This window comes from Micropterus salmoides, unplaced genomic scaffold, assembly GCF_014851395.1.
Source record: "Micropterus salmoides isolate LMB-PRFRI ecotype aquatic unplaced genomic scaffold, ASM1485139v1 Ms_hic_scaffold_23, whole genome shotgun sequence".
In the NCBI taxonomy this organism is placed as follows: domain Eukaryota; kingdom Metazoa; phylum Chordata; class Actinopteri; order Centrarchiformes; family Centrarchidae; genus Micropterus; species Micropterus salmoides.
In genome coordinates this window covers 2,665,227-2,681,786 of record NW_024041484.1, presented here as the reverse complement: position 1 = coordinate 2,681,786, position 16,560 = coordinate 2,665,227, and the positions used below count along the sequence as shown (strand labels likewise).

The following is a 16,560-nucleotide window of genomic DNA, read 5'->3' as shown; positions in this document are numbered from 1 at the left end:
ATAGAACCCGGCATTAAAGAATTTGAGAGAAAATTCTGTGACAACAGTAACACAGAGATTAGAACATAACAATATATAACTTACAATGAAGATAACCTTAAATGTGGTTTTCAAATTCTAATTAGCCAGACGCTACATTTGCATGGAGTATTCATGACGGTATGATGTCATAATTACTTTGAGGCTTTAACTTTGCTTCTCTCATAATCAATTCCTTCCACTTGTAGTTATATTAAAATCACTGCTTAAGGCCTGAATAGAGGTGAACGAATAACGAACACAGCCAGTTGATTTGCAAGCATTACGGTGTTCTTCCCTTTGCTTTCGCGAAATACTACAACACTTCCAGCTGACGTTTCACATTAAAAAGGGAAAGGAAAGGAAAGGTTTACGGGGAGCCTTTTAATGTGAAACATGTGCAGGATGTGTTGAGTTTCACTAACAGTAGCAAAATAGCAAGAGAAACAACAAAGTACAACTTTATTTATACAAAAAAAGAGAGAGTGAAAGCAGAAAAGTGGTGAGTACAGGGTGCAAAATTTACTTTCTGGTAACTGACCTAACCACCCAAAATATATTTCAACCTGCAATAAAACTGCATAAAATGTCATACAAAAGGCAATCTCTCCTCATTAGAGATGGGTGATAAACTTTTAAAGCAACATTATGTAGCCATTTTATCTTAAAATAACACCTTAAACATCTTTTTGATGTACACTGACTTGTAAAAGGGTGAATGGCATCATTACCAATTTGGGTTTGCAGTGCCAGCTACTGAACTATGTAACACTGGAACCGCGGGCAGGGCATGGAGTAACGTTAATGGTTTACAGCGCCAACAGCAAGCAAGCTCTAAGAAGAAGCAAAAAGTACTAATGTACAATGTAAGCTCTCTGGAAGAAGCTAGCTCAGTGTTTTCAGTATGGATATTGTAGCAGAGGCTGCGAACGGACTGAGGAAGATGTTGTCGAAGGAAGAGAAAGGACATGAGTAAATATCAGACTAGCAGAGCTGAAAGGATTCAGACAGATGCCGAGTTGGTCTTCTGGTCAGTAATAACTTGTCTTGTTGCTAGCTATAAATATCCTGTTGATGTTAGCAAACTAGATAACACACTCTGACATCAGTAACTTTACTCTAAGTGCTCTTGCGTCGGTTGCTGTCTAGCTTTGTTGGCTAGCTCCCCTCCCAAGTTTCAAACATTATGCTGCTGCTGGTGGAGAGAAGCGCCGATGTCAAACTAACTGAGCTCAGCAGCCTCTGTGGACGGAGCATTAGCTAATGACAGAGCGAAGAGACGGAAGAGGACGCTGACAGAGGAAGCTAAGAGAAGGAAAAAGGTGACCAAGCGACTAGTCAGTACTATTGTTGTGTCTTATGTTGCACTGATGTTTGGCTGTGTTAGCAAAGTAGTCGATAAGTATAACATAAGTAATGTAATACCAAATGCAAGTGTACAGCTATACTTATTTAGCAGTGTTGAACTGCAAACAGTAGCGACGCCAATTTCTTAAATGGGTATGTGATTTTTCAAAATAATGGTAATTTTTTAGAGAAAAAAAAACAATCATTACAGTTAAAGGCTAATTACATGACACATACCGGCCATTAATATCAAATGTATTACAAAAACAAATATAATATGTTTACAATTAAATAAAAAAAAAAGCTTGTGCTAATAAATGAAAAACTTTGTAAAATAGTTATTTACAGAAATGCTATGATCAAATAATATAAAAATAAAATAATTATAAATATGAATTAAATAAATTAAAATACCACCATCATAAAACATTCAACTTTTTTTTTTTAAAGGTTGTGTGCTCAGTTCTCGGGTCACATATGAGCCCACTCAGTCATGTGACAGGGGGCCAGCAAAATATTTCAGGGCTGTTTACTAGCACAAATATTATACACCACTGCCACGTTTTGTATTAAAATAACTTTATTATTGATATTATTGATATTATTTTGAAGGAATCGATACCACTCTCACCTCCTTATCTGTGAAGCAACGCTTCTTTTAACTACAATTCCCTCGTTCTATCCTTTCAAGTTAATATACTCCGGCAATGTGTAACCACGTACTTGCAGACTCTGTAGTACTGGTGCGTTATTTTTTTCCCCCTACATGATTTTTGTTGCTCACGTGACAGACACCAGCTTTGCGTCTAGATCAGCCCCCTTCTCTGCCTCCACCCGCCTCCACCCTTCCCCCTGACCCTAACCAACCTAACAAATGGAGGCCATGAGCACTAGCCAATCTGGTGGGGAAAAAAATAACGTGGTACTGGTAATCAAGCCAGGTAGCTAGATAAATAAAGTAAGAATAATTGTAGTGACGGTGGATTTATTCAATTATTGATGGTCATCCTTTGCAAGCCTCCACCAGTGTGCAGTCGATGCAAAACAAACGTGGTCAGTCAGCTTATGTGTTGCAGGGATGAGAGTTTGTAGTGAGGTAGGCTTTCTTTAATAACTATAGGATTCTATTATCCATCCAAATAAGGGCAAACTAGGGCTGAATGATTAAGCATAAAAACTGTGATCTTGACTCATTCCTTTCTGGATTCTCAGTCTTACATGACAATGACTTTCTCATATTTGCATTAGCAAACCAAGTGCTCCGGATTTCTCCCAAGCTGCGGCATCAAAGGACATGAATAAATGAATAAAGAATTACAACCACGTGAAGAACTGTGGGTAAGCAGAAACAAAAACAAAACAAATCTAATGTGTGTGAGAGAGATGGAGGAGGAAATGACAAGAAGTCTAGAAAAGTCTAGACAAAATATAATTCAGTATCATAAAGCTATGAAGGTCAAGAAAGACAGAGAATCCCTGCTGTTGGACAACACAAACACCGCTAACAAGTAGGGATGCACCGACTTTTTCAGTCCCGATACCAATACCTGGGCCATGGATAACAGCAGATGCTGAGTGCCGATCTGATACCAGTGTAAAATGAATATTCCTCACTGTGAGAAAGAGACTGGGGATCATTATTTTATGTGTGAGACAACAACAGGCTGATTTAAACATTGCTTCCTAACTTTTTAAAACAAACTGCTATGTTAGCAAAATGTTCTGGTCTACTGGCACACTGCTGACGCATCACGTAGTACACGCGTAATTGAACTGAACAGATCGGCTCCAAAGATCGGACCCCTTCTCAGCAATACCCAATTCAGCTATCTGAGCTGAGCCCTTTCACTATCTATGATTGATCAGGTGGGTCTCATAGAAACAACGAGTTTACAGACAAAATATTGTTTTATTTTTACAAATAGTTTTCCATAAGAATTGAGAGAGAAATTGTAATCTCAATTCTACGTGAGAAACGTGTGATTCTCCTCTTAGCTGGAATCGTGCAGTCAATGAAAACACAAACATTCCTTGAGGTTTTAGTTATTTTTTAACCATCCTTTCTTCAATTTGACACCAATTCTTTACACCATATCTATCAATATTAAGAATTTCATTCACTGGATGAATGAATGATTAATTACGTAAATTAATAGAACTGGATTTTGGATTTAGATCCAGTGATACTGAGAAAAAGCTTAGAATTAGTTTAAAAAGTTCATTTTATTAAGTATAACCATGTGTTGTTAAATGAATCACCTAGCAGGCAGAATTTTATAATAAATCAATAGATAATTCATCATAGTGCACATTTAGTCGCCTTTTATCTTTCCTGTCAGAGTTATGTTCTGTTGCGAACAGACAGGCAGGGTTCTGAAAACTCCCTGGCGTTAACGGATGCTGCAATGATTGAGGTCAGCAGCAGAACACCTGCAAAATACCTTTTAAAAAAGGCCCCAGCTCTCAGCAGTGGTGACTATGAGTGAGTTTCTACCGCTGAAACTTTTCCAGAAATCTGCCAGGGACTCGTCAAAATGGGTTTCCTGCCTCCCAAAGAGTCCCTGCTCAAGAGGTTGTACTTTCTGGTAGCACAAAAACTTTTAAGGTGGAGTTTGCTGCACTGAACGACAGGGTATAGAATTTAATAACCGCCATTTTTAAAAACCTGCAACAGCAAACTAGGTCTACTGATGATTGCTTAATATTGCGGGGCCTTTAAACATGGTGGGAAATGGAGAAAGCAATGCACCTCTTAGGAAGGAAGAACCTTTTAGTTCTTGCAATAATTCCTGGACTTCTGAGCTAAAACAATTAGTTGAGTAATCAATTAGTCAATGCAGAGAAAATTAACTAGCAACTCTTTTGATTGATTAATCCTCTTTAAGAAAAACACCAAACATTCTCTGGCTCCAGCTTCTCCAACATAAAGATCTTTGACTGTTGGTGACTATTATTCAGTATTTACTGACATTTTATGGATAAAACAATTAACTGCTTTATCAAGATAATAATCTGCAAATTATTCAATAATAAAAATAATTGCTGAGTTCAGACCTTACTGAAGTTCAGTTCCTGCGACTAAAACGTCAAAAAATAGCTCTGAAGCAACATTTGAGATTTTTAAATCAAACTCAAATGAACTGAAGTCAACAGCTGTCTGGTAGGAACTTAGGTTAAAAGCAACATTTTGTAAAATGGCCAAAGGTGAAGAACTGACAACTTTGTAGGTAGAGACCTTTAAAGTTTTATGTCAAAGAGTAAAGCAACATGTGTCAATATAAACTATTTTATGGTCTGTGGTATTTATATAAGCTGGAGTTATAGGACTTAATTAAATAACTAGAAATTAAATGAAATAGGAAACCCACCAATTTTTCACATATAGTTCATGTTTAGTCTTCATGAGCAGCACTCGTCAGCCTGTGAAAACAGTAGTATAATGTCTTCTGTGGCTCTGCAAGAGCTTTGTCAGGTCTGACAAAATAATCCAGACGATGACATAGTGATGTCGTCAGGGTTACCTCAGGCTGGCCTAATATATTAGAGAAGTCAGTGTTACAAACGGGGATTGTGGAGTTTGAAAAATGTGGGCATTTACCAGGCAGGAAGGGTCTAGTGAATAAGTGGTAAGGGTTGCATTATGCGAAATGTAGGGTCTAGTATTTCGGAGCTTGGCCCATACAAGGGACTAAAAGTAAGGATATGTAAACCTCTGCAGCGCACACGTATAACATTTTTTTGTCTCTTGTGAGTCCACAACACTTTTTGGAAACACATTAAATGTCAGCATCTCTATATTATCCCTCTGCTCCTGACAACACCATATAAAACCATGCCTCTGTCAAACTGGCATATTAATAAGAAGTGTTGCAGTGATGAGAATCTTTGGACATTAAAATTGGACCAGGGGCCACATTCTGACAGCATGAGACATTTGTCATTTTATGCATGAAATGGAGAACACACTGGCCTCTGTTTTATTGTAGGGGCAGGGCGTGTGTTATTCGTAGTAACATTATATATTACAAACTTTTAAATCTGATGTTGACTCTGACTGTCAGGATCCTGCTGCTGTGGTGTAGCCTACTGTCATGGTCCAGCAGTGAGGCCTCTGACCTGCAGACTGAAGACACATTTCCAGCCTAGGCTACATGGTCACTGTGCATTAAATGGCAAGGACACAGCCTGAATGATGGCTCCGCCTGTGTGTGTGTGTGTGTGTGTGTGTGTCTATGGACGTGGGGGCGTTGATTGTAAAGCCAGTAATATAAATACAAGTAGCCTGTGTAGCTAAATTACAGCCCAAAAAAACAAGCACGACTGGAGTTAGCCCCCTCTTCCATCATCATCATCATCACCACCATCACCTCTCTGAGGTAACGAACCTCAGTCGACTGGCGAAAATGAAACTCCGGGGACATTATATTCCACTAGAACGCATTAGAAAGCGTGTCTTTGTTGCGTCAACAGCGGATGTGTGTGCTCTGCTGGCGCACCAGGCTGCAGCTGCAGTGAGCCTGGAAAACCAAACCAGGAGCGAGTGGAATAAAGCAGGCCCGAAATAAACACAGGCTCCGCCGAATCAAACATTCCTCTCCTGCTCACAGCAGTCTGTCGCATTTGTTGAGTGGAAGCCGGGGGCTGTGAAAGCTCAGCACGCAAATGGGTCGTTTTACATTTCGTGCATCGTCTTGCCCCCCTGCACTGCATCCCCCAAGATCCATGTTCCAGCCGGTGTTTCCTGAAGATTTACATCCAATTACCTCCGCTCGGAGCCCGTGTCCCCTGCCCAGCTTAGACCCCCTTCCCCGCCGCCATAGCGCTTACCTCCTCATCCTGCGGACCTCCGGGGATCCCCGACATGCAGGAGGAGTCCAGCTCGGCACCCAGCTCCTCCAGGCCCCGCTCCCTGCCCGGCTCCCGCTCCGCGGTGTCTCCGTTAAAGACGGGCGGTGGGGACTCGGCGCTGCTCAACGCCGCCATTTTAAACTGCGAGAAACTGAGTGGAAAATAATAGAGGGAAACGAAGGCTGGTTCTGAGGACAGGAGGGGGAGACAGAGACGCAGACGGAGCTTCCAAGCCGAGACTGCATAGGTAGCACAGAACTACTACTGTTAACCTGGCACAAAATATATTATTATTAATAATCATTATATACCTGGTCAATAACAGGTTTAGTCTCTCGCGCTCTCAGTTCTCCAGTAGATCATGGAAACGTAGTCATTAGCCACGAATCACTTTATGGTTTATATTGGCCTTATGGTATTAAAATAGGGTTCAAATTTTAAACGGCAGTGCCTTGTTGGGGCCCCTGCCCCCATCATTCCCCATTCACTGCCCTCTAACTGTGTATGTTCCCTGTAAACTCCAGTGCCCCTTGAGTAGGCTACAGTGAATGCAGACTACACCACAACTAAATATTCGGCCCACAGATCCAGAAACCAACCAGTTTCTTCTGTCCTGGAATAACCGAACTGGGTAATACAGTACTGTTAAAAGTTGTTCTAGACCACAAGTCCTGCTGGAGTTTTTCACCTCTTCGAACCTTTCCCCCTCCATGCACCTTAGGTTAAGTTGGACCAGAAATCCCTTCTCTGTTCTCCTGGGCCCCAGGTTTGTGCATCAGTTAGTTGGTGTTTTTTTATTTATAAAACACAACTTTATCTTCTTAATATTCACCATGTGAGCACAACATAAACAATAAAGGTATTGGAACTAGATTTTGACACAGGGCCCCAACAGAGCCTTTTCACACTTCAGAACCTAATTATGAATAATGTTAATAAGGATAATAACATCTCTTGACTTCTGGTCCTCTATATGTTCCACTGCAGAATACAAGTCTAATATATTGCAGAGACCCATCATTATACTCAGTCCATTGGACTTCTCAGTCATCCAGATCATAATCCAAATAAGGTTAAAATCAAGGGCAACTGGACTTGGTTGAAGATACTAGAAGACATTTCGTCCCTCATCCAAGAGACCTCTTCAGATCTGACTGACTGGTAGGAAAACTCAGCTAGGTTAATTAGTCTCAGACGAAACGTCTTCTAGTATCTTCAAACAAGTTCAGTTGTCCTTGATTTTAACCCTCTTTGGACAGCTATGGCCCTTATGCGACTAGTTTTCATGTAGATTACATAGACTTGCTGGAGTGTTCCCCAACTGACTTGAATTGACCTAACTATATGGCTTATTGGAGACACTTAAATTCTCCAAATACACCAGCAAATTAATTTCAACCTAATCTACTACCTTTTGTTAGAAAACTAAATGACTTAATTAGAAAAAAAGTGTATCTCTGTCACACTGGACCTCAATAATTATATGACAGTCTTATATAGGGAAAATTAATCATACTCAAGACCACGCTTACTGGAGACTTCATATTGTACTTTAGTGGTGAAAATTCTCAATTACCAGATCTACTTGACATGCAGTGGGGATTTTGGGGGGCCGCTAGGGTCCAGAGGCAGTTGGTCATCCAAGCTTGAAGCCACTCTGTAACTGTGAAAGTGAAACCTCCAATAGATCATGGAAATGTACTCCAAGACAAAAAAGGCAAGTATTTTTCTGCACTTTATTTTTATCTGTCCTGTTTTCTGTCCTGTTCCAGACAGCAGTGACCCAGTGCATGTCAGAATATCCTGGGAGCTACAGGGTTCCACAGCTCAGATGTGAGAAATTGTACATACATGGTTCTTCCAGTCATAGTTTAATTGTGTGCGTGTGTGTATATCTATGTCTATAAAGAGCTTTGCAACACTCTACATATACCTCACATTGATTTTATTTGGAAAACATAAAGATGATAATTTTCCAGCCATTCCATTAACAATTACACCAGCGAACACTTCCTCCCAGGTTGACATGAGGTGCAGTACAGCTGCAATAGACCAAACATTGTTATTATTCTATTAATCTTGAAAAGACATGACCATAGAGCCAGAATAGTGACTTTAAATATTGACATTAAAATAAAAATTTGGCATTAAAAACAAAACCTTAACTGACAAGGGATATGTTGTCATTGAAACACTTGTATTGGGAAACGTTGTATTAGCAATGAAACAAGTATTAACACTGACAAGTTCCACAACAAAAACCCACAGGAATTTAAATAAAATTATTGCATTCTGATGTGTTTTTCAATGATGGAAATATTCATTTAAAACCAGGGAAAAAACTGTAAAAAACAAAAACAAAAAAACTGAAAAAAGAGAGACATGAAGAAGATTTTCATGAAAAACATCAGAACAGTTTCACAAAATCATTTTTAATGCCTGTGTTTTATTTCTCAGTGGAACTTTTTCAGTGTTTATTGCTATGAGCTCTCAGATGATCATATCACATCAGGTTGTTTTAATAATACCCAACTGAAGGGCTCATATTAACTGTTTTTGACCCCATTCTGTTTTTGCAACTTCAGTGCAAGAGATCAAATACTGTTCAAATACTGTAAAGAGAGAATGTAATTCACTTCAATTCAACCAACACAGATGAGAATGCTGACCTAAGGTATTATTCATGCCAAAATAGAAAAGCTTCAAACAAAGCAACTGGACAGTCCTGACCGGACCAATGGAATTCTTTCAGGATTAGCATCCCCCCACAGTGATGGTGTACAGTCCAATGCTGTCTGCCTACAACCCCCCCCCAAACAAGTCTTGTGTAAAGGTGGAGCTGCAGAAATGTTGCAGCTCATTTCTTCTTGCCCGCTCTCTTCCCCTCTCCTTTCTTTGGTTTCCCTTTTCCTCTCAGTTTCCTCAGGCGAAGCATCTCCTCCTTGAAGTCTTCATGCTCGTCTCTGAGAAGGAAGAGAAAACATTTGATTAAAACTGTCACCATACTCACTGAGGGTTAGGTCCGCACAAATACCCGTCTCTTAGATGTTTCACATTTAAATGTCAACCACTTGCAGCAAGGACTGAGGTCACAACCTGTGTCAACATAACAGAGTGGGTGAGCAGTTTCTAGAGTACCTGAACAGTCCCAGGAACCTCAGCTTCTGGGTCATGGCGTAGTAAATCTTGTGCTGTGGGTACCAGTCATACACCTCCTTCCTCTTGGCCATGGGAGGCTCCTGGAACAGCTGGACCACCTTCATAGATCTGGAGTCTGTCGGACGCACAACCTCCCCAAAGATTTGTGCGCTCAGTCTGGCCATGCGCACGGCATAGCTGGACAGACCGGTGGCCATGACTGATGAACAGAACAGAGAGAAGACTTGAGTAGGTAAAGCATTAGGGTTGGGTAATGTTTAAAAATTTACGATACAAGTACCAAAACTAGTGAAGTGATGCTGATACATACAGAGTAAATCACTCGATACAGTGCGTAAAATGCCACCTGATGAAGCCATAATAGTTGACTGATATTGTTATTATGGCTTGGGATGTGGTTTCTATGCTATATTGCCAAAAGTCTTGGGTCGCCTGCCTTTACATGCACATGAAGGTTAATGACATCCCATTCTTAATTTGTAGGGTTTAATATGGAGTTGGCCCACACTTTGCAGCTATAACAGCTTCATCTCTTCTGGGAAGGCTATCCACAAGGTTTAGGAGTGTGTTCATGGGCATTTTTGACCATTCTTCTAGAAGCACTTGTGAGGTCAGGCTCAGATGTTGGACGAGAAGGCCTGGCTCGCAGTCTGCGCTCTAATTCATCCCAAAGGTGTTCTATCGGGGTTGGGGTCAGGACTCTGTGCAGGCCAGTCAAGTTCTCCACTCCAAACTCGCTCATCCATGTCATCTCCAAACTGTTCCACAAAGTAGGGAGCATGGAATTGTCCTAAATGTTTTGGTATGTAGGAAACAGTTCAACTACTACGCACTCTAGCGAGGTCTGTAGCTACTGACTCTGCAGAAAGTTGCCGCAATGTGCGTCTCAGCATGCGCTGACCCTGCTCTGTAATTTTATGTGGCCTACCACTTCATGGCTGAGTTTCTGTTGTTCCCAATTGCTTCCACTTTGTTATAATACTATGGAATATTTAGTAGTGAGGAAATTTCACGAATGGACTTATTGTAGGCTTGTTCCGATTGGCGATTGGATCGCTAATTGATGATCGAAGGGATGATCAGCAATTGATTTTCATGCGATAACTAACTCACTATCAGAACTAAGATGACATAAAAACAGTCTCTAGAATCTGCACCCCCATTTATTATTTGTGGCGACACGAGACACCACAATATCAACACCGACCGCCACATACCAAATGCTATTTATCCATCCATCCATCCATCGTCAACCGCTTATCCTGCGTACAGGGTCGCGGGGGGCTGGAGCCAATCCCAGCTGACATCGGGTGAAAGGCGGGGTACACCCTGGACAGGTCGCCAGTCCATTGCAGGGCCACACATAGACAACCAGTCACACAACCAGTTATACTCACACCTAAGGACAATTTAGGGTCACCAATTCACCTAGCCTGCATGTCTTTGGATGGTGGGAGGAAGCCGGAGCACCCGGAGAGAACCCACGCAGACACGGGGAGAACATGCAAACTCCACACAGAAAGGCCGGGGCAGCCGGGGCAACCGGGGTTTGAACCCACGACCTTCTTGCTGTGAGGCGACAGTGCTAAACACTAGCCACAAATGCTATTTAATATGATTAAAATCATAATTCATTACGGAGATGCGCACAGCGCATAGATTCACTCAGCACCTCCGCTTGCTCTCTCTCTCTCTCTCACACACACATTGAAACGGAGCCGTGTGTTTATAGAAAACCTAATGATTTGAAGTTCTCTAAGAAGTTAGTCTATCTATTTTCTTAACACAACGCTCTCAATGTCAGAGACGGATATGCTGACGTTAGAATACAGCAGGGTTGTCGAGGTTAGCACGCTGTACATAGCTGCTATCGATTGCTGCCCCCTCCTCCCCGCCGCGTGCACGCTGCGCCAGTTACATGGGAATTCTGTGGGAAACACTGTACTGTGCATTTACAGATGTTTAGCTAATAAGCCTGTTTCTTCCATGCTGGCATTTCACTGGCTTGCTGCAATGTAACACCGCCCCCTGGTGATCTGATCACCAATTGGTGATCCCAAGTAGCCATGATCAGACGATATGAAAATAGAGACGATCGCCCGACCCTAACTTATTGCACAGGTGGCCACCTATCATGTACCACGCTTGAATTCACTTAGCGACCCATTCTTTCGCAAATGATGTTATACACCTGTGGCCATGGAAGTGATTGGAACACCTGAATTCAATGATTCGGAGGGGTGTCTTAAAACTTTGGTAATATCGTGTATTTGAATAAGAGGAGTGAAATAGTTTAGTTTTTTCTTCATTTGTTGAAAGTCAACCACAGAACAATTTTGCTAACTTTGGATCAATAAATCTTGTAGAACTGAACTCCCCCGTGAGTGCTTTTTCCTTTAGTGCTGAGCCACAAACCTACCGTCAAATATACGACAGGAACAGGCCAAACCAATGGAAAGCCAAGCTTGTGGTGATAAACTTGTAACAATGATGCCAAAACACAGAGGTGATTCATGATTGTCCAGTGGCTATGCACTATAGTGATTCAAAGCATGACATCTCTTCCTTATGATTTTACGATAGTGAAGGTTAAGGTGCCACCTAGAGGTGGTGACCTGTTACTGAAGAGACGTGAAGCTTTCTGGATCTTCACATTGCAGACATTGTCTCCCAAAAGGTATGGCTGGACAATTAATGAAAAAGGTAAATCGTCTGTGTGTTGACTTTCTAGTATTCCAACCACTCAAAACGCTTTTACACTACGTCACATTCATCCCATTCACACACATTCATACACTGAGCCAACTGCTCAGAACAGAATTCACATTCACACGCCGATGGAACAACCATCAGGGGCAGTATCTTGCCCAAAGATACTTCGACATGCAGACTGGAGGAGCCGGGGATCAAACCGCCAATCTTCCACTCTACCTCTACCGCCTGAGCCAAAGGGATGGGAATCTCTGGGCACCTCACGATTCGATTCCGATTCAGAGGGGGGCAATGCGATTATAAAATGATTATTGATGCATCTTGATGCTTTATTTTTTTCTATACAGGATCCCAGGATAATTACTAAGCATTTAATTTGCACATTAAAATCCAAAAGAAACAATTAGCTTAAAAGGACTAGTTTGCATCCCTAATTTCCTTTATTAACCTCAGCTCCTTGTTCCCTCATTTCTGTAACAACCAGTTGTCAGATTCCTGAAAACTGAAATATAATTATCAGGATGTACAGTATGTGTACAGGACAGAGCTGCACACCAGTTTAGTCTAAGCTTGTAACTGATGTTCTCAACCCTTGACAAGTGACAAGTAGGTTAGCTGACATACAGCTAATTAATATTACTTCGTTACTAATTTAGATAATGTTTCATTGCAACGTAACGTGCTGCACATGGGAGATGTTAGCAAGCGCTAACAGCATTCACTTTTCCAGCAGGTGGGGAAACTACAGACTTTTATTAACACACTGCACGTTTACTACCAGACTGAAACTTACTGCTAATATTTTTCTCTAACTTTCACCATCATGTTCTGCCGCTCTCTCTCTCTCTCTCTCTCTCATTCGCTCGGCGAATATTTTTACATTTTTGCAAATAAAGTGAATTAACTGCTGTGTATTGTGAATCCATTCTGATGATGACAACAAGTAATTTCTAATCGGCCATAGATACAGACCGTGCGGCTGACTGCCTGTAAACTCATGTTCCTTGATTGGCCTTACCTATAGAGAGGTTTCTCTTTATCTGTCTGTAATGTACTCTGTTCCTCGGTTCTACCTCATGAAGGTCTAAGGATGAAACATTGTATCTAAATAAACTTTACTGCAAGGAAAAAGGAGCTCTCTCTTCTCTAATATGGATGCTACAAATCCTCTTTGATCATTTAAGAACAATATAGAATAGCAATAATAAGGAGGACACTTCAGTTATGAAGCTAGATTGGTCAATGCTTTAAATGACACGCCTGGCTGCAGACTTCCATACTGTTTTCCACCTGACCTATACACTCAAAACAAGTAATTGTATTGTATTGCATGTATATGTGAATTTTTTTCAATTTAAAAAGTGCAATAAGAGAAATGTATTTAAATATATATACTTGTGATCTGTCATTTAAGACAAATATTCAGCATTATTTTACACAGGTTTCATCATTATAATAAAATATTTTTCATAAAATTTCTTATCATTAGCATTGTCAAAGATTAAACAAAATTTAGAAGAAAATATACTTGGAAGTAGGGGTGGGACTCGCAGGGTACCTCACGATAATGATAACGATAACGATAATGATAATATCACGATACAGAAATTCTGAGATAATCGATATATTGCTAGACAATCCTAAAATGACACATCACGATATCTGTCTAACTATGAATACAAAATGCCTGTGAAAAAGTTCTCTATTTATTTGTGGCAAATCCAAACTGTTATTAAACTAAAACTACAGAACAGACAGAGCAACTATGAAAAATTATTATAAAAAAACATTTCTTTATAAAAAGCCACATAAAATGCAAATTCAATGAATTTACTGAATTTTTTGCAAAACAAATTACTGTGTACCACCTAGTCTATATGTACATCACATTATATAAATAACTGTTCAGTGACACAGCATTGTGCCGCCCTTTCTCCACCTAGTAATATGAGAGTATAGTGATAGCTGTATTTTTCAGCCACTGGGATTATTGGATTTGAGTTTTGACCCTTTGGGGTTGCCTTAGCTAGTCAGTGTGGAGTGCTGAAGTTAGAAGCTCTTTTTTATTTCACACAGAGCTCAGGAAACATATGTACTTGACGTATTTGCACAGTAACCTTATGTCACTCAGGAGCGAAACGTATAGATTATATATAAGATTATATTATCGCGATGCTGATGTCCGTTTGCACGTTAATGGAGACTCCCATTATATGTTATGATGGGCTGGAATATCGATACAGTATCATGGAAAAATGTATAACGATATATTGCTGTATCAGTTTTTGGCACACCCCTAACATTCCTTGGAAGCCATATTTGAAAAAAAAAAACACCCTAAAAAGAACAAATATTGGCAGAGTCTGGGTTAGTAGGATCTCCAGTAAAAAAGCGACCATGTAGTCATGCTGCTGAATGTGCTCCTGCCCCACTCTGTCATCACACTCACTTTTAAAACACTGAGCTCGTGTTTGTAGCTGCTTCAGTTTCGGGTCTCCATGTTGAAGCTAGGTGTTAACAGACTTTAGGGGTTTGACTTTCCTAAAAGATTGATGAAGACCCCTCATGCAACAGCACAGTGAAGGACAGCCCTTCCTGTGCCCAGTCAACGTAAGAACAGTGAGCCACACGGGGTCTTACCTGAGTCTGTAGCCGCAGTTTAGTTACACACCGAATACACGCAGGTAAAACGCACGTAGCTGTCATTAAATGACAAATATAGTAATTGTAAACGTAGCGAATAATTAATTGAACTAACGTGTTAACTAAGGTCAACCTTCCCACGCCATCCTGCCGTCACACACCCGATGGCGGACATGGATGGGTGTGACACATTTTCCGTGGAGCTGATTGGTTAGTTGCTTTCACTTCCTGTTTCGTATTTTATTTCTAACAAGATACATATTTTATAAATTATACATGCATCTATCAACTAATCATCATTAAAACATAAATTAATACAGACAATATGTCCTTATTAGTTGTCTAATGTATATTTTCTGCACTCAAGCCCTAACAGGAAGTCCGTCGCTCTTAAGAGTTCTGTGGGTTCGACAGGTTTTGCACAAAGTTCCGGTTATCATTTGGCTGTTCTTGTTACTTGCACGTACGCACAAACGCAAAGTATACGTTTGGTTGTGTGTGGCATTGTGTATTATTTTACTTATTTATTTGACGTCATCTTCTCGGCAGTAAAAATAAGCCACAATATGAATGGAAAGACAAACAGGACCACTAGGATTTAAATGCAGATGTTATATTCTTCACAAAAAGACCCCCTGCTCTACACAGCCAGCCTATCTGTTATAGCTGAGATGAAAAAGAGGTTTAAGAGCTGTGTAGCTGTTTTAGCCATGCTACATGCATGGCTCTATGGTGCCCACCACTTTGGTGCAGACTGAAATGTCTCAACAAATATCGGATGTGTTGCCATTAAATGCAGACCTTTCGTTCATAGTTTCCAGGGGATGAATCCTAATGACTTTGGTGATTCCCTAACTTTATCTCTACCGCCACCAGCAGGTCAAATTTTCCTTTATTCTGTGAATTAGCCTGCTCCCCACATCTACTTCTAATGGATTGGCACAAAGAAATTGGTTCATGGTTCACAAACAATGAATCCTAATAATTATGGTAACTCTTCCTCTGGTTCAACTAGCTATTGGATGGATTGCCATGACATCTGTCGCACACATTCATGTTCCCCTCAAGAATTGTAGTAATTTTAGTGGCTCCTAAACATTTCTAGTAGCATAAGGTCAAAATTTGCTTTTCTTTGGTTTGTGTCCGAAAACCTACAAAACTCATGACATTGCCATCAGTCTGAGCTGTACTTTAAAGTATGTTAGTGCAAATCCATGCAGACACACTAACTCAGATTGTGAACTGAGTAAACATCTGCATATAAAGATGTAACTGAAATGGTCAAGCAAATGGTAGGTTAGGACCCATAGAAGGTAAAAATCAAGGACTGGACTTGGTTGAAGATACTTATTCATCCGAGAGACTTCTTCGTTTCTGACTGACTGGTAGGGAAACTCAGCTATTTAATCTCTTTGCAGTCGTTGTCTAAATGATAGATACCACTGGTGCGTTAGTGCTTCTGGATATTGTAACAACAGTCGTTACGGTCAGTGGCGTCACCTACAGTATATGTCTGCTGTTCTACTTTGTTTTGTTTAGTGTGATTTTTCTGAATTTACATCTTGATATTTTTCTCTGTATGCCACCTCTGCATGCCACTGTGAGGCACTTGATATAATTTGAAATAGAATGGGCTTTCAGGCATCCCCTGCATTTTTACCTCAAAGCTCGATTTAAATACTTTTCTTCAGTGAAAGTAGAGTTGCTCTGAATATCTATTGAATTATTGCATGTTTCAGTGACAGTTGTCAGTTCAGTCTACGTGGCGCCAATAGCAATAGTCTATTTTTTTTGTGTCTTTACAATTTATTAACAGAAGAGGGAGCCAGATAT

At 40.5% G+C, this 16,560-nt stretch overlaps 2 protein-coding genes and 1 long non-coding RNA gene across 3 annotated transcripts in view; 1 reads left to right on the top strand and 2 right to left on the bottom strand.

The window, feature by feature from the left end:
• The window catches only part of braf (B-Raf proto-oncogene, serine/threonine kinase), a 34,640-nt gene extending 28,195 nt beyond the window's left edge, over window positions 1-6,445 (bottom strand). The window contains 1 exon segment of the mRNA XM_038738478.1: window positions 6,193-6,445. Within this exon segment, the coding sequence (XP_038594406.1) occupies window positions 6,193-6,348 (156 nt within the window). The 5' untranslated portion in view covers window positions 6,349-6,445.
• LOC119917994 lies at window positions 6,395-8,045 on the top strand. Its single transcript, XR_005447378.1, has 4 exons — window positions 6,395-6,460; window positions 6,738-6,844; window positions 6,935-6,979; window positions 7,986-8,045. It is a non-coding gene; the product is annotated as an uncharacterized LOC119917994 (long non-coding RNA).
• A 92-nt stretch (window positions 8,046-8,137) lies between these two features.
• mrps33 (mitochondrial ribosomal protein S33) lies at window positions 8,138-14,918 on the bottom strand. Its single transcript, XM_038738479.1, has 3 exons — window positions 14,725-14,918; window positions 9,352-9,571; window positions 8,138-9,176 (listed from the first exon to the last, which is right to left on the bottom strand). The coding sequence occupies exons 2-3, from the start codon at window positions 9,567-9,569 to the stop codon at window positions 9,071-9,073; spliced, it is 324 nt and encodes a 107-aa protein (XP_038594407.1). The 5' UTR covers window positions 9,570-9,571; window positions 14,725-14,918; the 3' UTR covers window positions 8,138-9,070.
• Window positions 14,919-16,560: the final 1,642 nt, after the last annotated feature.